This window comes from Rattus norvegicus, chromosome 7, assembly GCF_021556685.1.
Source record: "Rattus norvegicus strain SHRSP/BbbUtx chromosome 7, alternate assembly SHRSP_T2T, whole genome shotgun sequence".
NCBI lineage: Eukaryota > Metazoa > Chordata > Mammalia > Rodentia > Muridae > Rattus > Rattus norvegicus.
The window spans coordinates 8113676-8139552 of NC_141540.1; the positions used below are offsets into that span (position 1 = coordinate 8113676).

Here is a 25877-nt window from a genome sequence, read left to right on the forward strand (position 1 = left end):
AAGTTCTTAAAGGCTTTCTTAACTATTTCTTATGCTCACTTTGCAATGCATAATATACAGTTATTTAGCACTTTTGTAGAATTTGTACATGCGTATACCTGTGTCTTTCATTTAATGTAATTTTTACTATTTTTTTATATTTTGAAATTATATCTGCATTTCTCTCCTGTTCTTCCTTCCAGGCATTGTCATACCTGTCCTTGATCTCTTTCAAATTCACATCTTTTTTTAACATTAATTGTTGATATATTTGTATGACTTTTTTCAGCATGATTATGTTCTCTTGATGCCATGAGCCTTGATCTAGAGCAGGTTGAAACAAGAGTAGGATTCTGGTGTGGCTTTAAAGACTGATAGTCTCCAGACATTCTAGCTTTCCAACTACACTGAATGCTGATGTTAACTTTCAAAAAGTCCTAAAACTTTCTTTCTTATTCTAAGTGTTAAAAGCCACCAATTTGAGTGATTAACACCTGTAGCCAAGCAACAGGCAGGGATTAAGTAATGTAACCTTTTTTTATATCTCAGCAGAAACTGCACAGCTGTAACTTTCAGCCTACTAGATGAATTTTCAGGAAGAAAAGAAACATGTTGAAACGCGAATTTAGCGTTTATTTCTAAGTTGTAAAAAGGTACCTATGAAAACTCTCTAATAAAAAGGGTCAAAAACAGAAAGATCTGAAATGGGACAAGAGAAATTTGCTCACTACTTCTTTCCCCTCAGCATTTATACATCTTTCAGAATACATGATCACATGGTAAAAAGTATATCAAAAGTTTACACATAAATTCAATTCATAAATCGAAATAGAAGTTTACAGCAGAGAAGGTTTACATGTATAACCATTAGGAGTAATTATCTAGCTAAGCATTTATCACCTGTCATAGCTCCACAGGTTTATCAAGAGTTAAAAACCATAACTAAGTTATTAGTGAAGTTTTGTATAGATAAAACCAGTCAATATTTTATCTTCTGTCCCAGTGCCTATAATAAGTCATTAGTTTCCTTTTTATGACCTTTGGTTAATAGTTTTACAACCTCTTGAAATGTGCTCTCGATGTTGAAAGTCTGTTTACTCTCAGACACAATTAACTAGTGACACATGGAAGACTGGTAGCAGTTTTGACTATAAGAAGAGACCTAAGAACAGTCCTACTTTAGAAAAGGTTAATAAATACTGATAAATTTTAGGAATTCTTTTTAGGATCATCATAAATAATTGAGAAGTCAAATATTTGCATATATATAGGATCACTACAAGATGTACATCTTTGTAGATTTGCAGAGATCTACTGAAAAGTGTGGGCTAATATAAAGTGATTGTTATATAGTATCAGGAAAAGCATGTTAATATCAGGAATTTTTCCTAAAATGATTTTATCCTGGACTTTTTCTATAGGAGCAAATCTGTTACAGATTTTTTTTAAGCTGAAGTAGACCATCTCAGGAAGATTACCTGTCAGTTATTAGCATTTCCTACGATGATGGCTCGTGACATCTTAAAATAATTTTCCTTGAGATTCCACAAAGTCACCCATCTGCCCCACTGTGGTGATAATTATTAAAATTAGAATATTTTATCCTGTGTTAGTCCTGGAATCTTAAGGCCACATGGCATCTGTGGGATATTTTCATCTCAGTCAGCAAAGTATCTCACTCACTAAACTCTATCTCACACTGCCAATGACCTACTCTCTGAGCCTGTCAGCAATCTCTATCCATTTAGTTCCCAAGGTGGGTTGCTGCCATGCCAGTTTCATACAGAGATCGCCTGTCTCCCTGACTCACAACTCTTTTACTGTGAACTCTGCTCACATTCTCAGCATCCACCTTGGGTCTCAGCAGGGGCTATCCTCTCCCAACACTCTGCCACTGTTTTGTTGACATTCCCAGCATCCACTTCCTAATGGTTATGGTATAAACTCCCAAGAACCAGTTAAAATCAAGAATCAATAGGCTGTAATTTAGTAATCAGATTTATATGTTAAAATTTCAATCCACAATACATCCACAAAAAAAACCTCACAGCCAATTGATAATGATATAAACCACCCACCTAGATAAGAAAAATTGACCTAGAGAAACTTATCCCTTAAGAAATATTCATAACTACCTTTGGCCATTTAAAGCCACATGGATCTGAGTCATCCTTCTCTGTCCCCATCTTGGTTCTCCTTTTTTCCTCCTTTCTCCTGCCTCACAAAAACTTTGTACCTGCCTTACTTATTACTGTCCAATCATGGTCCTTGACCCATCCAGTGCCATCCTCACCTTCATAAAGACATCAACCTATGCCCCACAGTATATTTGAAACATTTAATATAGTAATAATTTAGCACCACAGAACAATATTTACTTTAAGTATTTGTGTGCTTTACAGATATTAAAGACTACTAAGATGAAAGTAATGCATTTCTCCAAATGAGTATACACACACACACACACACACAAACACACACACACACACATATATTTGATATTCAATCAAATAATAAATCACACACAGAAAATTGCTACTATATAATGTTTATTATATTCAATGCAATGATTTCTGAAAATGAGTATGTAATAAATAATAACATATACACATAGAGGTACTTTTAGAAAGGAATTGGAGGAAGTTAGTGATTGCGGAGTACCACCTTTCATGGGAAAGTAGAGGGTAAGGTGAAATGGAGTTACAGGGTTCTTCAGAAAAATCTCCTGTACATAAAATAACTGTTGACAATCATATGAACTTGACTTTCATTTTTTAATGTATGGTTGCAGTTTACAACTGCATCTCTCTCCTCCTTTTCCTCCTTCCAAGTCTTGTATACCCATCCTTGTTCTCTTTCAAATTCACAGTTTTATATTTACTGTTGATATATTTGTATGTTATTTTAACCTCATCATGATTTTGTTCTCTTGAAAGATTTTTTCCTTGAAATTCCTCAAACGTTACCAATCTGTTTTAAACTTTGTGTTTTGAAAAGCTCAAAGTCTTTTGTAATATATCCCAGAAGACTTCTTTCACCTGCTGGTTTCTTAATGTATAAATGAAAGGATTCAAGAGAGGGGCAATTGAAGTATACAGCAAAGCTACACCTTTAGACACAGTCACTCTCTCCCTTGCAGATGGTTTAATATACATGAAGATGCAACTACCATATGATATGGAGACAACAATCATGTGGGAAGTGCAGGTGGAGAAGGCTTTGGTTCTTTGCTGTGCAGAAGGGAAATTCATAATAGTCTTAATGATGAAAGAGTAAGAGAGACTTACTAGTACCAGTGTAACTACAAGTGTCACCACTGCTAAGACAAAAGACATCATTTCTAGGACATGAGTGTCTGTGCAGGAGATCTGCAAAATAGGAGAAGTTTCACACATAAAATGATCAATTATCCGAGAATCACAGAAATCCAGCTCAAGACCCATTGCCAATGGGGGAAAGATGACCAAGAACCCAGTCACCCAGGAGCTGAGGACAAGTTGGTAACACACTCTGTTGTTCATGATGATAGGGTAGTGTAATGGTCTGCAGATGGCAACATAGCGGTCATAGGACATGGCAGCCAGGAGATAAAATTCTGTGACTCCCAGCAAAAGAATGAAAAACAACTGAGATGCACAATTATTATAGGAAATAGTTTTGTCTCCAGTCACAATGGTTGTCAAGAATCTGGGAATACACACTGTTGTGAACATGATTTCCAAAAGGGAGAAATTACGGAGAAAGAAATACATTGGAGTTTTGAGGCGAGGGTCCAGCAAGGTGAGGAACACAATGACTAAGTTCCCCACCAGGCTCATCATGTAATTGAGAAAGAGAAATAGAAAAACCACAATTTGCAATCGTGGGTCATCTGTCAATCCCAAAAGAATGAAGTGAAATTCCATTGACTGATTTTTCATCCTCATTTGTGAGCCTTAGAATACAAACATAGGAAATTAAAGACAAAACATTTTATGCTCATTAGTGTTGTTTTGTTTTGTTATTTATTTACATCCCAAATGCTGCCCTCTTCTGGTCCCCTGAAATTTAGGGTTAGAAATCATTTAAAACCTGATTTTATGTTATTGACCTTTTAGGGAATTGTAAAAACAGTGTTCAAATGTTCTCTAGCCCAAAATTTCAGGTGACACATGATTATATGCCATAGGTCAATTATAAACTTGTCCTAGTCTGATTTTTCTTAGCATTCTTCTCATAATCCACCCCTCCATCCCCGTGCATCCCCCCCCAAAAAACTCAGAATATTTTCATTTTTCATTAATTTGTAAATGCAAATTAGCACATTCACTTCCAAATGGCCTCTACTATCATGTAGGGCAGGAGCTTCTGAATCCCCTTCTTGAGACTCTGAAGTAGCCTGGACTACTGTGTCCCTGGTTCTTGCTTATTTGTGGATTAATTTTTTTAAATTATAGTTTAATTATACTATTTCTGTCTTCCCTTTTCTTTCTCTCAACTTTCCAATGTACCTCATTTTCGTCCTCTTTTTCTGATTAATAGCCTTTTTTTCTCTTCAATACATGAATTTGCATGTATTCCTAAAAAGATAAGAATAACATGCTCAGGTTGTATAGTGTTATTGTGTATAGATAGCTTCAGGGCAGAGAGTTTGGTATTGCATAACCAGTTGGCGCCCTCTTTCCTTCAAATGAGTTTACTAGCATACCTGTAAATTTTTTTCCTTTTTAATTTATTAAATTAATATTAATTGATTAATATTTGTTTTTTTTCATATGCTATTTTATAAACCTATTTGGAAAAAATCAAAATCAGTATTAGTGAATAATTTTAAGATGGACTTCTTAAGATGTTCAGGCTTTAGTTACTAAGTACTTACAAGCTTTCATCAAGTGGACATCTTCAATATTTTCCTGTTATCCATAATGCTCATATTTGAAGAGATGCATAGATATTAGTCATTTCTGAGTGATATGAGCTCCGCAGACATAGACTTATGGCATCACCAAATCACAAGAATTCCTTATTATAGCATTTTACACTACTTTATAAAATAGTCAAAGAGAACCAAATGTAGATGTAATAGTATAAATATAAAAATTTAATCAGTTAAAATACAATCATAAAATATCTACCACTTAGAACATATTATAAAATAAAAATTCTGTTTTCCAAACACAATTGCCTTAATTGGACTTACTGTGCATTTGTTTTAGTTTCATATTATAAAATTAATGTAAGATCAGCATGGACATTTCATATTCTAAAGTTTCACATTATAAAATTAAATTAAAATCAAAATGGACTCATCATTCTGCTTTGTTAAAGATAATTTCAATTGTATGGGTGATCATTTTTATGTTTTACTATTTTGTAGAAATATTCATTACTAACGTTTTTGTAAGAAAAAACACAATGTATAGTATACTACCATAAAGTATTCAATAAAGAAGTTCCACATTCCTTCAAATTCACATTTACTGTGAAATCTTGAGATTATAGTGTTAATTTTAACAAGTGCCATCTGATGGGCTGAATTTTGTAAAATTTATCTCTTCGTGTTTAGATTGCTGTCATTGTAGTGCTCCATTTAGATGCTGTTCTTAAAGATGAAGTAAAAATCAGGGTTAATAAGAAGAATATGAACTCATTGTTGAAACATACAAAAATTTTATATCAAAGAGATGACTCATAGCCAGCTGTGCACTTATAAGTGTTCTAGTTCCAATGCTTTCTGCTTCCAGGGGGATTGTATGGAAATTAGGGTGGCAGACTGTTCTCTGGGGATCACTGCTACAAACTATTCATTAAGTATAACAAAAGGTACCACGGTTTGTATCAAAGCTTTAGAAAAAGCAGCCTAGAGGAGTTTCATAAATGACTTAGAAAAGTCAGAAACATACTTGTCAGCAGCATCAATAATTCACCGCAGTTGCTATACATTTTCAAAATTAGTTCCCTGTTGGTTTTCTGGTTTATAAACACATTCTATGTTTCTATAGACTATTTAATTCCGTTGGAGTTTTTTGTTTATTTGTTTTGTTTTATTTCATTTTTACTTTGTTATAATCTTATTCTTGTTCCTTTATCATGTTTTAAAATTATCATTAAGAACAACGTCTTTGGGACTAGAAAAATGGCTTTATGGTTGCAAGTACTGGTTGTTCTTCCAGATGGCATCGATTTGAATCTTAATACCCATATGATTACACAATAACATGTAACTACAATCTCAAGAAGTATAACACCTTCTTTTGGTCTCTACAAACACTATATAAATGTGGTATTGAGACATGTGTGCCAGGAAAATACCCATACACAGAAAAAAATAAAAGAAAAATTTAAATAAAAGACCAAAGTCAAGTTGACTTCCAAGTTTTTTTCCAATATTTTTAAAATATCAGGTATTAAATTCATATGATTCACTTAAAGTTGATTTATTGTTGTGGAATAAACCAAGTATTTCTTTGTGTATATCCACCTTTTTTTAATGCCAAGGTTAACAGAAATAATAATCTGTGGGCAAAAAATGAATATTCAGAGAAAAGTTTAACAGATGCATTACATTCATTTAACAAACCAATAACACTTATTTTCCCCTGGTGCCTATGATTTCATCTGCCATGAGATTTTGTCTGAGCTCACAATACCAGTTTTAAAGAATGCCCATCCCACCTCAATGTGTGATTACTAAACCTAATAAAAAGTTGGTTGTAACCATAATAATTCATGCTACTATTGCAATAGCTAGTATACCTTACTTGGCTCTTCTATAATATAGCATACAGGGTCAACATCTGAAATGTGTGCTACCATTCTTTCCAACAGCTTGCACAGTTCCTTACATCATTAATAAAGATGTCTAACAGGGAGAAAATGTTTCTGGGCCAGTGTAGCTTGAATTCTCTACTTTTTGAAAACCAATGTACTTTGTCTGGAGCAATAGATCTTAGTTCTAACATGAAACAAAAAACAATGACACTAGTCTTTTATCATGTCAGGAATTCTCGAGGGACCCTTTTGCCAACAACTCATAGGGAACAATTTACATATAGCACTGAGATGCTCATTTAACTAGGATGTGGCTTCTTGGAGTCTTTTTCCACCCTTATAGGACATCTGTGCTCATTCCTTAAATTGTGTTTTAACATTTATAGACATAGGCTGTCATTGAATCTCCTAAAATACTCTGGTGTGCATCATACATGCCTTACACAACTATTCTACTGTGCATCATCTGTGCCTTACACAGCTGTCCTAGTGTGCAATATCTGTGTCTTACACAGCTGTAGTCCATATTGCTCTAAACACATTTGAGTCATAAAATATAAAGAAGTCAAGTTTATTCTCACTTGTAAGTTTCATACCCATTGGAAAGCTGTCAGTACTGTTCTTTTCACACTACTGGGGGACAATTTAATTTCCAGTCCTACCTAGCTGTGATCCTTGAAAGCTATAACAATTACCACCTTGGCAAGACATGTTCATTTATGCAACAGTATCATAAATGTCATGGAAATAGCCAAACACTTTCTAATTGGATTTAAATCATGTTCCACCATACCCGGTACCACTTTCATTGTCAAGAATTTCTAGGTAGGCCTCAAGGAAGAAGTGAGTACTATGGTTCTGCTAAATGAATATAGTGGCAAATTTACTCCCAGTGAGATAATGATAAGCATAAATGAAATCTCATCGAAGAAACTTCATTTTGTAAGAGATAGTGGTCAACACAGAGACCCACAACTGGTCAAGGTGCAGATAATAGAAAACTGCTATTCTTATTCTTGAACAGAAAATATATATGACATACTATCTTTCCAAGGCTTAGAGATCATTGTGGAAGACAGGGAGGGAAGATTGTAAGAGCCAGAGTCATTGGCTGACCATAAGGAAAAATATAAAGATATGGCTCCTGGTGTATTAGTTACCCAAAGAGAAGTATATACAGCTAAGCATGTGTTCATTACAAAAGAAAGAGGACAAAAAGATGCCTGTGCAGGTGCTCACATGCTCATGTATATTTGCATATGTGTTTATATGTGTATGCATGTTTAAGTATGTGTGTGTACATGTGTGTGTATAGATGTATATGTGTGTGTGTGAGTATATGTGCATGTATGTATGCTTGTGTGTAAGCGGGATTGGGAGTCATGGAAGGGGTGAATATAATCAAAATACATTGCAAGTAATCCTCAAAGAATCAGTAAGAATGAAAAAAAGCAACTAAAAATGCATTAAGTTACTTTATAGCTATTGGGTATTTCCATAGCGCCTACAATGACATGGTTCATGCACATTTGAAACATAGTGCTTGAGAAGTACAGAATAAGAGAAGAAGTGAGAACCCAAGATTGATTTGTAGGTCCTGTTTCTGGAGAATATCCCATGTCATTTTTCAAATAGTGAATCACCCACACTAAATTCCAGGAGCTACATGGAACTGGGACATAAGTGGCTGAATATTGCAGGAAGCTTGAATGTGCTACTCAGTCTTAGGTTGCTCTGCCTGCAGCTATATTTAATACTTTTATATATCTTTTCCTCTTTTTCTTCTTCTTCTGTCTGATGCAAGAACTTTTTCGGTCTTATGCAAGAAAGAACTATAAAAATATATACCATAATTATATATCATCTATATCTATATCTATATCTATATCTATATCTATATCTATATCTATATCTATATCTATATCTATATCTATATCTATATCTATATCTATATCTATATCTATATCTATATCTATATCTATATCTATATCATAGATAAGTTTCAGTAAGTTTCAAGTCAGGATGGTAACAATGGATAAAAACATCCTGGCCTTGACTCAAATGTCTATCTAAAATCTCATTGCAAAAAAAGTTGAAAAATTGATTTACCTAAGACAGTTTAAAAGCTAAAAATGATGTAAACATAATATTTCTATAGGAAATAATAAAAATCAATTTACGATTTATTCTATTGAAAATAGATTTGTTCATACAAATACATTTTTATTATGGTCCCTTCCTTCAATTCCTTGTAGAACCTCCCCACCTCGATTTCCATCCAAATCTACTGCCAATTCCAGGAGGTCAGCCCTGAAACCATACACAATTGCATTTAGGATTGCAATAAACACACTATAAATATGTACACAGGATTCTAGTGACAAACATTTGAATGGTGCCCCAACTTTTGTTGGAAGAAGGCATTTTTTTATATATCTTTGGTTTTTCACATGTAGATATAATTTTTAAAGATTTATTTATTTATTATATATAAGTACACTGTAGCTGTCTTTAGACACACTAGAAGGGGGTTTCAGTTCTCGTTACAGATGGTTGTGAGCCACTATGTGGTTTCTGGGATTTGAATCCCGGACCTCTGGAAAAGCAGTTGGTGCTCTTAACCACTGAGCCATCTCTCCAGCCCATACGAAACACCATACACACAGAATTTTCAGGATAGGGCTCTACACATTGTAAATGCTGATGGTCTTCTCCTCACACAAACGATCTGTTTCTATACCTTGTGGACTATTCTGGTTAAAATATAGTGTTCTCGAAGTCTGTATTGATTTAAAAAAGAATGATTTACAAGCCATGGGTAGTCTGCAGTTCCCTTGCTGTAACAGAAACTGAGAGAACTTCTTGACTTAAAGGATGCCAACACATCTACTTTCCCACAGATTTTTCATATTTTAAAAGAAAAGTAAGGTAGAACAGAAATGGAAGGATCATGGAATGTGGAATATGCAAGGTGAAAGAAGAATCTATTGGGAAATGGCTGGGCAGAATAGGACTAGAGGGTAATGGAATGAAATGAGAACTGGAGGGGTATGAATGAGATTCAGGAATAGTGAACACACAGACATGCACACACATGTGCACATACACACACACACACACACACACACACACACACACACACACACACACACACAGGTTCCATGATGAAGCCTATTATTTTTGTAGTAAGAGAAAAAAATTAAAGGTTTCTTATTAATGTCCAGAAATAATTCTTAATATTAAAAAGACAAAAGCAATTGATTAACAAGGAAAATAAATAATAAAATATACTCAATATCTCTTTTGGAAAATAGATTGCCTTTGAGGGACTTTTGATATCAAAGCATGACTCCAAAGAATTACTGCTTCCGGGTTTCTATGCCCAGATAGTCTTGTCATTTTTAAAACCTTTTTATAATTCCTTACACCCCAATCCCACTAATCTCCCCCTCCCCTTTCACCTACAATCTACCCCTGCAATCTTTCCTAAAACCAAAGAAAACAAAATCTCTTTGTGGAAGCTGTAGTGTGTCACACTATGTCCCACTGAATACTCTTTTTTGCTTGCAAATGTTAATTGCAGTCACTGGTTAGTCTGGCATGAGGTCTCTGGCTTGTGCTAATCTATCAATACTTGAACCTCATTGAGACTTATCTCAGACACCTTGTTGTTATTTTGTGTCATGGAGATTCTGCAGTTTTAGATCTGTAGGATTAGCTTCTTCATATACTTCAGCAGTTCACCATGGAAACGATGTTGGGTTGGATCAACTCAAAGTCCTAGATCTGGGCCTGAGAGGTATCTAAGCTGGTCTCTCCCACTCTCATACTCTCAGGGAAACTCACCCACAACCTTGCCATCAGGGACAGCATTACTGTTCTGCTCAAGCATGAGGCAGGGCCCTCTATCCCAAGCATTGGAAAAGGTGAGGGACATGGCCAGTTTTCCTACTCTCATGAGCCTGGGTCAAACTCCACTGCCTGCTTTAAACGGTGAAGGAAGAGGCAGAGGAGTGCCACTGCCCAAGAGACAAGAGGCAGGACCAGCTCTCCCACATCCACACACTTAGTGCAATTCTTACCCACTACCCAGCCATCAGGGTCCGTTCTGTTTTGCTGCCATGGTGAATTAAGGGCCTGCTTTCCAGAGTGCTGGAGCAGGTAAGGGGCAGGGACAGATCTGCTTTCATGAATTCTTCCAGTTAGCTCCCCTGTCCACCATTGATGGTGAGTGCAAAAGCAAGGGGAGGGGAATCTCTCACCCACTGATGACACCACAAAGCAGACAAGGGGAGTGACCATCTCTTCCATACTCACACACACATTGACCTCACCCACAACTCCACACCCACGAAATGTTCTACTGTGCTTCCCAGGTGAAGTGCAGTGCCTGCTCTCCCATGTGCTGCAGAGGTGAGGTACAGGCTCAGCTCTCCTGCTCTGATGACTCCTGGGCCAGCTCTCCTTCCTATTGTAGGTGACAATGGGCAAAAAAGGGCACGAAGGTGTTTCTCCCTTGTCCACTCCACTGCCCAGATGTGTGGTAGGACCAGCTTTCCCACACTCATTTCCTCAGAGGCTGGCTCACTTGCAATTCCTGAAATGTGCTCTCAGGCGCTCTTCTGAGTACTGCAGTTTGCTAGGGGCAGGGCCAACTCTCCCTTGATACCCAGGTGACAGTTGTGAACAGTTATGTCCCCAGACATTGACATGTCCCTAGGTGGCAGCCCAGACCAGGTACATCCACCTGACCTTTGGTGATAACAGAACCCTGCTGTTGTAGGGCCATTGGCCCTGATGTGGCCCCTCATAACAGCACAGGAGAGGACCCCACCATGATCCCAGGTGGTATAACTGTCTATTAACATCAGGTTGCTCCACTACCCTCCAGTCTCTTGTTCTACTTGTCTTTACAGTGCTCCCAACCCTTCTGTTTCTCTTTCTTTTCCATTTCTTCATCACTGTCTTGATCCTCTTAGTGGTGCCCGGGGTCTCTGAGTGTCTGGGGTCATCTCAGGAGTGGTCTCAGGAGCACCGTGCACTGCTTGAGCTTTATTCATTATGGCACCCAGCAGGAGTCATCTTGGGCATGATCTGTACCCCATCTGTATCCCAGCCTTCATAGTGGTCAACTGGTGGTCTGTCTCAGGCTAGCCTTCTGCCCAGGCCCCATGGTGCCAGTCTGGTTGTCATCTTAATCTTGTTCCTCTCCTGGCCTGTCCAAGCGATGACGTGCAAGCATCTTCTGTCTTGGGCTCACTCCCATCTGGAGCTCTCAGTGTCAGATGACATTCTTCTAGTCTTCAGCTTGTTCCTGGTACTGGGAGCTATGGGGCCTGCCTTGGGGTCAACTCAGGCTAGCCCTCTGTTTGAGCCCCTTAGTGTTGGGTTAGTAGTTGTCTCAGGATCACTTATTTTCAGGGAAAGTTAGGCTATTAATCATTTAGATGTTCATAGACCAGAACACTGAGTGTAGAAGTAGCCTCTCTCTTCTCTGCCACCTACTGATGCACATGCGACACAGTAGCCACATCTGCAACACTTATAGGGGCAGGCAGAAAATACAAAAAAGTTAAACATATAATATGCTAAACCCTTACTGTGTGAGAATTATACACACACTTGTATTATATATACATATTATATATATTTAAAATAAAATTTGGTATATATGTATATACATATATGTGTCTATTCATCTATCAGTCATCTATCATCTACTAACATATCTCTATCTCTATATCTCTAATATATTAGTAAAAATATAGACAAAGTGTCACATAGGACATATTACAGGGCATTAAATTGGCTAATTTAAAATGTAAGGAGAATAGGAGACAAATGGGAATTAAATGACCATTCTCTATGTGTCTTTATATTACTATGTAGTATTGTATATACACTTATATCTCATAAATATGTGTTAGTTTGAATTTTAATTTTTAGCCAACATATTCTATTTGATGCTTCATTTTTAAAATTAGAACACTAGTAATTGGTTTCACTATGGTATTTTCATACATAATTTGCATTTTTGTTTCTGTTTTGTTGTTGTATATTCTTTTTTTCATATATATTTCAAATGTTATTCCCTTACCCAGTTTCCTGGAAATAAGTCCCCTGTCCCCTCTCAGACCATCCCCATGTTCTTACCCTGACATTCCCCTACACTGGGGTCCAGCCTTGGCAGGACCAAGGGCTTCTCCTTCCATTGGCGCCCCAAAAGGCTATCCACTGCTACATATGCAGCTGGAGCAACAGGTCCGTCTTTTGGTAGTTGTTTAGTCCTTGGGAACTCTGGTTGGTTGGCATTGTTGTTCTTATGGGGTTACAAGTCCCTTCAGATCTTTCAATCCTTTCTCTAGCTTCTCCAAAAGGGATCCCATTTTCAGTTCAATGATTTGCTGCAAGCTTTGCCTCTGAATTTGACATGCTCTGGCTGTGACTCTCAGGAGACAGCTATATTCTGCTCCTGTCAGAATATATGCACTTCTTAGCTTCCTCTGACCTAGTTTATGTGACTGTATATGTATGGACTGTGTATTCATGTGGGGAAGGTTCTGAATGGCCATTACATCAGTCTCTGCTCTAAACTTTGCCTCCATATCTCCTCCTATGAATATTTTTGTTCCACCTTTTAAGAAGAACTGAAGCAGCTGCACTTTGGTCATCCATCTTCTTGAGCTTCATGTGGTCTACAGATTTTATCTTGGGCAATTTGAGCTTTTGGGCTAATATCCACTCATCAGTGAACAGTAGTACTCTGTTGTCTAGATGTACCACATTTTCTGTATCCATTCCTCTGTTGAAGGGCATCTGGGTTCTTTCCAGCTTCTGGCTATTATAAATGAGGCTGCTATGATTATAGTGGAGAATGTTTTTTTCTTGTATGTTGGAGCATCTTATGGGTATATGTCCAGGAGAGGTATAGCTGGGTCATCAGGTAGTACAATATGCAATTTTCTGAGTAACCTCCAGACAGATTTTCAATGGTTGTACCAGGTTGCAACCTGAACAACAAAGGAGGAGTGTTCCTCTTTCTGCACATCCTTGCCAGCATCTGCTGTCACTTGAGTTTTGATCTTAGCCATTCTGACTGGTGTGAGGTGGAATCTCAGGGTTGTTTGATTTGCATTTCCTTGATGACTAAGGATGTTGAACATTTCTTTAGGTACTATCAGCCATTCAATATTCCTCAGCTGAGAATTCTTTGTTTAGCACTGTACCCCATTTTTGATAGGGTTTGCTCTCTGGCATTTAAATTCTTGAGTTCTGCTATATTTTGGATACTAGCCCTCTATCAGATGTAAGATTGTTAAAGATCTTTTCCCAATCTGTTGGTTGCCTTTTTGTCCTAATGACAGTGTCCTTTGCCTTACAGAGCCTTTGTAGTTTTATGAGGTTCCATTTGTTGATTCTTGATCTTAGAGCATGAGCCATTGGTGTTCTGTTTAAGAAAATTTCCCCACTGACCATGTGTTCAAGGCTCTTTCCCACATTTTCTTCTATTAGTTTGAGTGTATCTGGTTTGATGTGGAGGTCCTTGATCCACTTGGACTTAAGCTTTGCACAGGGTGATAATAATGGATCGATTTGCATTTGTCTACATGATGATCTCCAGTTGAATCACCTCTATTTGTTGAAAACGCTATCAACCATTGGATGCTATTAGCGCCTTTGTCAAAGATAATGGACCATAGGTGTACGGGTCCATTTCTGGGTCTTCAATTCTATTCCATTGATCTACCTACCATATTGTACCAATACCACACAATTTTTATGACTATTGTTCTTTAATATTGCTTGAGGTCAGGGATGGTTATTCCCCCAGAAGTTCTTTTATTGTTGCATATAATTTTTGTTTTCCTGGGTTTTTTGTTATTCCAAATGAATTTGCAAATTGCTCTTTCTAACTCTTTGAAGAATTGAGTTTGGATTTTGAATAGGGATTGCATTGAATCTGTAGATTGCTTTTGGCAAAATCACCATTTTTCCTATATTAATCCTGCCAATCCGTGAGTAGGGGAGGTTTTTCTATCTTCTGAGATCTTCTTCATTTTCTCTATTCAGAGACTTGAAGTTCTCGTCATACAGATCTTTCACGTTCTTGGTTAGACACGGTGACGTATTTTATGTTATTAGGGACTATTGTGAAGCATGTCAGTTCCCTAATTTCTTTCTCAGCCTGTTTATCCTTTGAGTAGAAGAAGGCTACTGATTTGTTTGAGTTAATTTTATACCCAGCCACTTTGGTGAAGTTGTTTTTCTGGCTTAGTAGTTCTCCGGTGGAACTTTTGGGGTCACTTAAGTATACTATCGTATCATCTGCAAATAGTAATATTTTGACTTCTATAATTTGCATTTTTATCTTCCTCTCTACTTCACAAAGAAACAACCCCAACATCTAACCTTCCTTACCTATTATGCTGCTTTTTCTTTTGTGTCATATATATTTTTTCATCTCCTGTGTCTTTAAAACCTCTTCTCTCACTTCTTGTGGTACCTTTTTTAATTATATGGTATAGATGCACATTCACAGCATCACATGAATATACATATGCATATATGTGTGCCTAGACATCTGAACTTATAAAAATTAAAATAAGATATTCATGAGAAAAATATTTTTCTTTTTTCTGAGCCTGAGTTATTTTATTTAACATAATAATTTCTTTTTTATCTATATTAACTTGAATAATTCTTATTTATATTTCGATTGTTATTCCCTTTCCCAGTTTCTGGGCCAGCATCCCCTTAACCCCTCCCTCTCCCCTTCTACATGGGTGTTCCCCTCCCCATCCTCCCCCACTACCGCCCTCCCCCCAACAATCACATTCACTGGGGGTTCAGTCTTGGCAGGACCAAGGGCTTCCCCTTCCACTGGTGCTCTTACTAGGCCATTCATTGCGACCTATGAGGTTGGAGCCCAGAGTCAGTCCGTGTATAGTCTTTGGGGAATGGCTTAGTCCTGGAAGCTCTGGTTTGTTGGCATTGTTGTTCATATGGGGTCTTGAGCCCCTTCAAGCTCTTCCAGTCCTTTCTCTGATTCCTTCAATGGGAGTCCTGTTCTCAGTTCAGTGGTTTGGTGCTATCATTTGCCTATGTATTTGCTGTATTCTGGCTATGTCTCTCAGGAGAGATCTACATCCGGTTCCTGTCGGCCTGCACTTCTTTGCTTCATCCATCTTGTCTAATTGGATGGCTGTATATGTATGGGCCACATGTGGGGCAGGCTCTGAATGGGTGTTCCCCCTGTGTCTGTTTTAATCTTTGCCTCTATATTCCCTGCCAAGGGTATTCTTGTTCCCCTTTTAAAGAAGGTGTGAAGCATTTGCATTTTGGTCATCCCTCTTGAGTTTCATGTGTTCTGTGCATCTAGGGCAATTCAAGCATTTGGGCTAATAGCCACTTATCAATGAGTGCATACCATGTGTGTTTTTCTGTGAATGGGTTACCTCAGTCAGGATGATATTTTCCAGTTCCATTCATTTGCCTATGAATTTCATAAAGTCATTGCTTTTGATAGCTGAATAATATTCCATTGTGTAGATGTACCACATTTTCTGTATCCATTCCTCTGTTGAAGGGCATCTGGGTTCTTTCCAGCTATTCATCTGGCTATTATAAATAAGGCTGCTATAAACATAGTGGAGCATGTGTCTTTGTTATATGTTGGGGCATCTTTTGGGTATATGCCCAAGAGAGGTATAGCTGGGTTTTCTCCTTTTGTGGTTTCTTTATTGCTTCTATTTCCATTTTTAATTCCTTCACCTCTTTGATTGTGTTTTCCTGTAATTCTTTCCCAGATTTTTGTGTTTCCTCTCTTTGGGCTTCTGCTTGTTCATTTGTGTTTTCCTGCTTTTTCATATATTTGGTTGTGAGCCTAACCTTTAACGGCTGAGCCATCTCTCCAGCCCTCCTGCTTTTCTCTAAGGGAGTTCTTTATGTCTTTCTTGAAGTCCTCCATCATCATGATCAAATGTAATTTTTTTTGGTTCTTTTTTTTGGAGCTGGGGACCGAACCCAGGGCCTTGTGCTTCCTAGGTAAGCGCTCTACCACTGAGCTAAATCCCCAGCCTCTCAAATGTAGTTTTAAATCTAGATCTTGCTTTTCTGGTGTGTTTGGATATTCAGTGTTTGCTTTGGTGGGAGAATTGAGCTCCAATGTTTCCATGTAGTCTTGGTTTCTGTTGCTTGGGTTCCTGTGCTTGCGTCTTGCCATCATGTTGTCTCTGGTGTTACATTGTTCTGCTATTTCTGACAGTGGTTAGACCATCCTATAATCCTGTGTGTTAGGAGTGCTGTAGACCTGTTTTCTTGTTCTATTTCAGCCAGTTGTGGGAACAGAGTGTTCTGCTTTCAGGCTTGTAGTCTTTCCTGTCTACTGGTCTTCAGGCATTCCTGTGAGCATGTCTGCCCCTCTGAAGGTGTAGCTCTCCCTGCCATGGGATTTGCATGCAGGGAGCTGTTTGACTGGTTCCCTTCATTTCCGGGTGGTGTCTGGACACAGTGTTGAGTGCCCCTCTCTTCCTGTTCTCAGACGCTCTATATAGTTTGCTCTTGGGCCAGGGATATGGCCAATGGTGGGCAGTAGTGGTGTTCTCTCCTGCCGTGCAGTCTCAGGAGTGCCCACCTGTCTGGGTGATGAGTTCTCTCTCCCATGGAGTTTTGGAGCAGGGAGCTGTGGGCCGGGATCAGCGAGGTTCCAGCCCCAGCTAGACACTGGAAGTGCTCGGTCCCAGAGGAATTTTGCTGTTGTGTGTCCTGATTCCACCAGGCAGGTGACTAGTAGCAGAAAAGTTGCTCTTACCTCTGGTCTAGGTCCTAGAGTCACTCCTCAGAGCTGGGTTTCAGCGATCCATGAAGGCAACAACCAGAAGAGCCTGCCCTGCCTTTGCTCGGGACCCTGTGCACATGTGGCCCTGATGGCTCTAAGTGTTTTCCTCTAGAGTCAGAGATGTGGGCAGAGAGTAGTCTCCTCTGGCTTTCCAGGCATGTCTGCCCCTCTGGTGCTCTATTTACTTTCTTAAGGATTACCATTTTGTATTGGTTAATCAATTAGTGTGTGCTAAAATTTTTAAATAAAACTTCTGAATTTAACTTTGAAAAATGATTGAAACACCACATCACTGAAAGAAACATATTTTATGTATTATCCAAGCCATGTTTGCTGATGCTCACTCACTCTTATAATTTATGCTCCAGTGAGTTGATTTTTGAGATGAGACAGCATAGACTATCACTCATTTAAACTTTAGGTATAAGTGTTAAGTAACTATTTACATTATTTAATTTTTCTGAGTGCTTAACATATAATTAACACAATTTTTCTGAATGTAATTGATTCATATATATGTATATATACATATGTATATATATATATGAATCAATTGATAAAATTTTAGACAATAATACACACCATACATGTTGAAAAAATATCTAGGAGTCAAATTTCCTTTAACAGAGTTTTTTTTTTTAACATTTGTCATCCTGAATTTTATTTAACATTGATTTTCTTGTATATAATACTAATAATGTACTATAATAATTTTGTTTTATTTTCTAATAATACTATCTTTTTTTTATTAACTTGAGTATTTCTTATATACATTTCGAGTGTTATTCCCTTTCCCGGATTCCGGGCAAACATCCCCCTCCCCCCTCCCCTTCCTTATGGGTGTTCCCCTCCCAACCCTCCCCCCATTGCCGCCCTCCCCCGAACAGTCTAGTTCACTGGGGGTTCAGTCTTAGCAGGACCCAGGGCTTCCCCTTCCACTGGTGCTCTTACTAGGATATTCATTGCTACCTATGAGGTCAGAGTCCAGGGTCAGTCCATGTATAGTCTTTATGTAGTGGCTTAGTCCCTGGAAGCTCTGGTTGCTTGGCATTGTTGTACATATGGGGTCTCGAGCCCCTTCAAGCTCTTCCAGTTCTTTCTCTGATTCCTTCAACGGGGGTCCTATTCTCAGTTCAGAGGTTTGCTGCTGGCATTCGCCTCTGCATTTGCTGTATTCTGGCTGTGTCTCTCAGGAGTGATCTACATCTGGCTCCTGTAAGCCTGCACTTCTTTGCTTCATCCATCTTGTCTAATTGGGTGGCTGTATATGTATGATCCACATGTGGGGCAGGCTCTGAATGGGTGTTCCTTCAGTCTCTGTTTTAATCTTTGCCTCTCTCTTCCCTGCCAAGGGTATTCTTGTTCCCCTTTTAAAGAAGGAGTGAAGCATTCACATTTTGATCATCCGTCTTGAGTTTCATTTGTTCTAGGCATCTAAGGTAATTCAAGCATTTTGGCTAATAGCCACTTATCAATGAGTGCATACCATGCTTTAACAGAGTTTAACAAGAGAAAACAATATTCTGAATATTTTCAGAAATTGTGTTTTAAATTTATACTTATGTTTGTATGTGTGCATTGCTCAAACATCCCATACCTGTGCTCAATTTTCTGCTCCACATTTCTACCTGCTTTCTCAGAAGCCTGCTAAACTCAAAGATACTAGATAACCCCTCCATCCCCAATATGTCCTTGTCTGCCAATTTCCCTAAAAGTACCACTAACAGCAGTAAACCGTATGCCATACCCTGTACCTCATTTTCTGCTCCACATCTCTGCCTGCTTTCCAGAGGGCCTCCCAGTCCCAGGGACACTGGATAAGACCATCTTAATCCCCTGGACCACATTTTCCAGCTCACAATCCACCTTTCTTCCCTGTAGGTGAGTCATCACCAAGGACCGTAGGCAACACTGGTAGTAGAAATCCCAGAAAAAAGGGTAGTGCCCCAAATCCCAGAGGTCAGAAAACCCCAGGAGAGATACCCTAATGTACCTGAAGACTAGCTAATCACCAGAACTCCAGGTCATTCAGTGCAGTAGATAGAAAAGAAGCAGATACCAAGGGAAAAGCATCCTAAAACACTCACCCAACACTCAGAAATCAGCATCTAAACCTATATTAACCACAAAACTCAGATGGCTAAAGGATAGTATAAAAACAGTTAATAACATTGAGGCCAATGCTGGACCACTGGAGCTTGAATATCATAATACAATAAGCTCTGAATATCTAAGCACAGTTTCCATTCACTCTCCTGGTCCTCTGGGCTTCTCTCCTTTCATCACTCATACCTGATCCTGACCCCTTTTATCCTACCCTCTCCTCTCCCACCAACGTTCCTCCCTATGTCAGCCTCTCATGGTTATCTTTTTATTCCTAAATTGAATTGAAGAATGCTAACTTGGGCCTCCTTCTTGTGAAACTTCTTAAAATCTGTGGTGTGGATCATGGTTATTCTTTACTTTCAGGCTAATATCTTCTTATCATTGAATATATACCATGCATGTCATTTTGGGTCTGGGCTACCTTACTTAGGATGATATTTTCTAGTTCTATGTATCTGCCTGCTAAATCCAAGATGTCCTTGGTTTTACTAGCTAAATAGTATTCTATTGTGTAAATGAACCACATTTTCTGTATGCATTCTTCAGTTGAGTGATATTTGGGGTTGTTTCTAGATTCTGGCTATCAAAAATAAGGCTGCTATGAACATAGTGGGGCACATGTCCTTGTGGTATGGTGAAACATCTTGGGTATATGCTTAGGAGTGATATAACTGTATCTTCAGATAGAACTATTTCCATTTATTTGGAGGAACCATCAGATTGATTTCCAGAGTGGTTGTCCCAGAGTGCAATCCCACAAGCTATGGAGTTTTCTCCTTTCTCCACATCCTTGCCAGCATGTGCTGTTCCTTTATCTCATCCTGTTCTAATTGTCATAAGGTGGAATCTCAGGGTCATTTTGATTTGCATTTCCATGATGACTAAAGATGCTGAATATGTCTTTAAATGCTTCTCAGCCATTCAGGAATCCTCTATTGAGAATTCTCTGTTTAGTTCTGTAACCCAATTTTTATTGAGTTATTTGGGGATTGTTTTGGAGTCTAACTTCTGGGATTCTTTATGTATTTCGGATATTAGTCCTCTATTGGCTTTAGGGTTAATGAATATCTCTTCTCTATCTATAGGTTGCCATTTTGTTTTATTCATAGTGCCCTTTCCTTACAAAGGCTTTGCTGAAGAAGTATCCCATTTATCAATTGTTGATCTTAGAGCCTGATCCATTGGTAATCTGTGCAGGATATTTTCCCCTTTGCCATGCATTCAAGGCTATTTTCCACTTTCTCTTCTTTAAGATTGAATGTATCTGGTCACTGCAAGCTCATGTACCTCTAAGTCCTCCAGTAAATACTTTAGCCAATTTTATTTCCAATACTTTTAAATCAAGGAACAAGGTTTACACAACAGAAGCTTCTAAATATGAGAACTCATTACACCTTTGGGTATAGAAGTTAGCATAAAATACATAGCAGCAGATCAAACCTCAAGATAGGGTTCTATCTTCTCTCATTATTTGAGAACGTCATTAAGTTCCTCTTCATATATTTTAGGAAGTTTTCACTGTTCTAGATTTTCTTTCCACCCCTCAAATGCTTTTCAGTTCTGTTCCTCCATGTATGACCTCCCTAACCCCAAACTCCCCTCCACTTTCCCACCTGATCCTCCTGTTCCCATCCTTCCATCTGTAGTTAAGACATGAAATCTATCCAATTTCCCCTCTGTGGAAGATCCGTTCATTTAAAGGGTCCCCATTTCCCTCCTCTGTACCTAGGCATTCAGGGTCTACAGATTGTAGTTAACATTTATTTAATATCTAATAGCTGCATATAGGTAAATATTTATCTGTCTACTTCTGTGTTATCTCACTTAGTGTCCCACGCTATCTCACCAGCAAGAACATGCGGGGACACACGAATCCTACTGCAGCTAAAACGTTTATTGAATCTTAAAGAGAGGGCGCCGGGGCGCCAGCATGGCGCGGCTTATATACACACTAGCGTGGCACATCCACACCTGATTGGTCGCTTACCCATGATCTCATTAGGCATGTCCTGGAGTGGGCAAAGACCTGGCACGAAGGCACTCTTGCACATGCGCACACAGTTAACTTCCTGAAAGGAAGTCGGCTGGCGCGGCGGAGGCCAGCGCCATCTTGTAATGGCGAAAGGTATCCCAGCTTTCCACGTCGGGCGCAGCGGAAGCCAGCGCCATCTTGTGGTGGCGAATGTTATTGCGGCCCTCTACAACATAATATTATTTTTATTTCCATTTATATTTGTCCTTAATGATAGCATTCTTTTTAGAACAGTTGAATAATACTCCATTGTGAAAGTGCACTACATATTTTTTGTCCATTCTTCAGTTGAGGTACATCTAGATTGTTACCAGTTTCTGGCTATTATAAATAGAGCAGCAAAGGTCATTGTGATAAGGTGAGGAAACCTTTAGGTATATGCCCAAGGGTTGTGCCAATGTATTTTAGGTAGGTTGATACCCAGATTTTTGACTAACTGTCATTCTGATTTCCATATAGACTGTAGAGGTTGCACTCCCACCAGCAATAGATGAGTGCTCCCTTAATGAATATGTTTTTCATTCGTTCTTCGAGATTACAATATATTATGTTTTTATCACATGTTTTTTAGTGAATCTCGAAGTGTTATTTTTTGTCTTAGGAAGAGGTCTTTATTTCTATCTTTGGCTTCATTTATAACCTAATTTTCAGTCCTCATGTCTTTTCTTTTCATTTATTTATTTATACATTCCACATCCCAATCATTGCCCCCAACAGGTGTGAGGCCAGTTTGCAAGTTCCAGGAGAGCCAGGGCTATGTAGAGACACTCTGTATCAAAAACAAAACAAAACAAAAAGCAAACTATAAAACCAGAAATGCAAAACCCTGTTTTGGGTAGATTTTTTTAAAATTTGACACAAACATAGATATACCCTGGAAGAGAGATTCTAACCGAGGAATCAACTATATCAAATTGGCCTACACATATTTCTGTGGGGCATTTTCTTCATTACTAATGTATGTCAGAGGGTCCAGTTAGGCACAAGCAGTGCTGTCCCACTGCAGATCAGCCTCTTTATGTTGAGATTATATAAGGAAAGTTTTATAGAGTCCTTGAACTGTAAAATGATCCAAATCATTCAAATTTAGTTACCCATACAAAATGTTATTGCGAAATCTCTGAGTCTAGAGACATGTGCTTGATGCCAGCCATGAAATAAACTAAAATTGAACTTTCTACTATTCCTTACTACAATAGAAAACATATGTGGAAGACTTCTACCAAAATACATTTATAATCATGAAAATCTCCCCCCCTTTATTCAACTCCATGCTCCTGGCAGCTACCAAGTTTACAGCCTCCTGTGCTATTCTTTTAAAGATCTTTATGTTTACAACTTCTCTCATATATTTTTATGGAAAGAAGATGAAGAGCCTGCAAGAGGGATTTCATGATTCCTGGTAACATATTTGGTCTTGGTAAATTACTCACATGATCCAGAAACTTTCACTAGATCAATCCATTTCCAAGATATATCTCAAGATCTATTCAGTCCTTGATAGCAACTCCATTGGGAAACAAACCTTTCAGCAAACAAAGCTTTTAGTTATGTAAAACTGTAATTATCACATTATTCACATGGAATTTTTGCAGATATTTAAAATATATTTTATTATTTTTAATTACATTCATGTGTTTCAGTCTCTCTGTGTTTATGTGTGCATGAGTTCAGGGTGCCACAGAAGAGAGAGTAGTTGGATATCTTTGGAACTAGTATTTTGGTGATTGTGAGCCACCTAACATGGGTACTGGGAACTAAAGTTATGCCTTCTGGAAGCCCTGTATTCTTAAACAAATCACTGATTTAAATATTTAGAAATGTTATAAATTAAACACATAGCATAGTTCAAATCCTTTGAAAGTATAATATGAAATATACATATATGTATATATATATCTATATATGTACATATTTAGAATAAATGTAATACTTAAGTCTTGTCTTGTATATTCATGTATACACTGATATATATATATATATATATGTATATATATATATACATATATATATATATCACAGTGGTATTCTTGAGAAAGAAAATAGAAGTGATTTTATATACACTAAACATGTCATTATTATGTGTTTAGGAGTATGTATTCATAGTATAAATAAAAATGACATAAATTTGAGAGACAGTGAGAAGGTTGAATTTGAAGGGAACACAGGGAAGAGAGAAAGTGATATACTTACTTAAAAAAATAATAAGTTTCAGGAACTACAAAGTAGCATTTCTAATGTGTACAGAATAATATATAAATGTTTATAAACATATCCCCCTTTTCTGAAACAATAATATAAGTGATAATGCATCAGTTATTTAATGTAACTGATACCTGTAAAATCAATAAAGCTTAAAAATTCTGTATTCTTATCTTAGAAAATGTGTTATAAATATTTAGGAAAGGAACTTAATTATGCAAGTGAAAATTACATAAATAGTTAATAAACTGTTAGGAAAAACAAATGATCAAAGATGGAGAGACACAATGATATAAGTAGACCACTGAAATCTTATACTTTAGTATTTTACTTAGTCTTCAATATGCCTTCATCCACAGGCTACATCATTTCATGTACTTGCGAAAAACACCATCTTCCTTGCCATGTTCATAAAGGCTTGCCTGACTTGCTGATTCCTCAGGCTATAAATGAAGGGGTTAAGCATGTAGGCTACTGAAGTATTTAGTATGGCAACTCCCTTGGTCAATGATGCTCCATATACAGCTGAGGGTTTAATTACATAAAAATGCAGCTTCCATAAGAGATGGAGATGACAATCATGTGGGAAGAATATGTGGAATAGGTCTTTGACCTCTTACTAGCAGAAGGAATCTTCACAATTGTTTTGATGATGTATGTGTAGGACAGAAAAATCAATACCAATGTGAACATATGGATAAAGCACAAGAAAACCCCATCCTCTCAAGGAACCTTGTATCTGAACAGGAAAGTTGAAGCAGGGGAAAATAATCACAGGCATAGTGATCAATGATATTGGGCCCACAATAATCAAGCTGTAGGACCAACATGAGTGCGGGGAAGATGATTGGGAAAGAAACCAGCCAGCAAGCAAACACCAGCATTATGCAGACCTTCTGACTCATGATGGTCAGGTAATGCAGGGGCTTGCAGATAGCAATGTTACAGTCACAGGACATGGCAGCTAGAAGGTAAAATTCAATTTCTTCAAATAGAATAAGAAAATATAACTGTGTTATGCAGTTGTTAAAGGAAATGGTTTTATCCCCTGAGATAATGGCACCCATGAATTTTGGTATGATGGCAGTTGTGAAGGATATTTCTAAAACAGAGAAATTCCTGAGAAAGAAATACATGGGGGTCTGGAGGTGAGAATCCAGCAGTGTGAGAGAGATGATGGTCAGGTTCCCTGTGATGCTAAGTGTGTAGGTGATGAAGTGAAAGATGAAGATCACAACCAGGAGCTTAGGCTCATCTAATAATCCCAGAAGAATAAACTCTGTAGTTTCTATATTGTCGCTCACTTTGCAGTTACTTTTTATTCTGTCCGACAGGTCTAAGTACAAAACCAGAAAGAATCAAGTAGAATTGAGGATTCTAATTGAAAACCATAACAAGGGACGGTCATATTGTTCAAGTAGTATGCTGTTCTGGGGAAAATTTAAAGCTTTTTCAATACCTGTGATTCTTTAATTACTTTTCTTTTCCCAGAGAACAACTCCACATTCAAGGCAGTTCAAACAGTTTAATACCAAAAATATATGCACTATGTCTCAGCTCCATGAGCCAGAAAATTATGAAAAATATTCTTTTGCAGATGTGGAGATTTCGAAAATCACTCTAAGACATTTCAGTAATGATGCTGACTTAGTACAACTCATATGAGAACAGAATGGAGGTTCCCCAAATAGGAACTAAGGACTTAGCATATATTCCTGTGGCTCTGTAACAAGGTGTATAGCCAAGTGATGCTATTAGAAAGAGGGTTTTACTTTTCTTGTAAAGTGGGATGGTCTTGCAACTGATATATACACCCAGGAAATGTGAAGAATACCATGTTGAATTTGAACTACTTACGAGCCTGAAAACAGATTAATTTCATTTGCTCCATTTTCTCTTCTTGTAAATAAAGTTTCTTCTGCCGATGAGCCAATATTAAAGTACAAAAGTTAACAGCGTTAAGATATGTTA

At 37.8% G+C, this 25877-nt stretch overlaps 1 protein-coding gene, 1 non-coding gene and 1 pseudogene across 3 annotated transcripts; all 3 read right to left on the minus strand.

Moving 5' to 3' along the window:
- Positions 1-2954: 2954 nt before the first annotated feature.
- Or6c6f (olfactory receptor family 6 subfamily C member 6F) lies at positions 2955-5702 on the minus strand. Of its 2 annotated transcripts, XM_087558558.1 has the most exons (2): positions 5685-5702; positions 2955-3899 (listed from the first exon to the last, which is right to left on the minus strand). In XM_087558558.1, the coding sequence occupies exon 2, from the start codon at positions 3897-3899 to the stop codon at positions 2955-2957; it is 945 nt and encodes a 314-aa protein (XP_087414684.1). In that variant the 5' UTR covers positions 5685-5702. The 2 variants fall into 2 exon arrangements, with proteins under 2 accessions (XP_087414684.1, NP_001000705.1); NM_001000705.1 differs by lacking the exon at positions 5685-5702.
- A 6450-nt stretch (positions 5703-12152) lies between these two features.
- Positions 12153-12284, minus strand: LOC120093978 (small nucleolar RNA SNORA17). Its single transcript, XR_015626253.1, has one exon. It is a non-coding gene; the product is annotated as a small nucleolar RNA SNORA17 (small nucleolar RNA).
- On the minus strand, positions 24277-25210 carry Or6c1e-ps1 (olfactory receptor family 6 subfamily C member 1E, pseudogene 1; annotated as a pseudogene).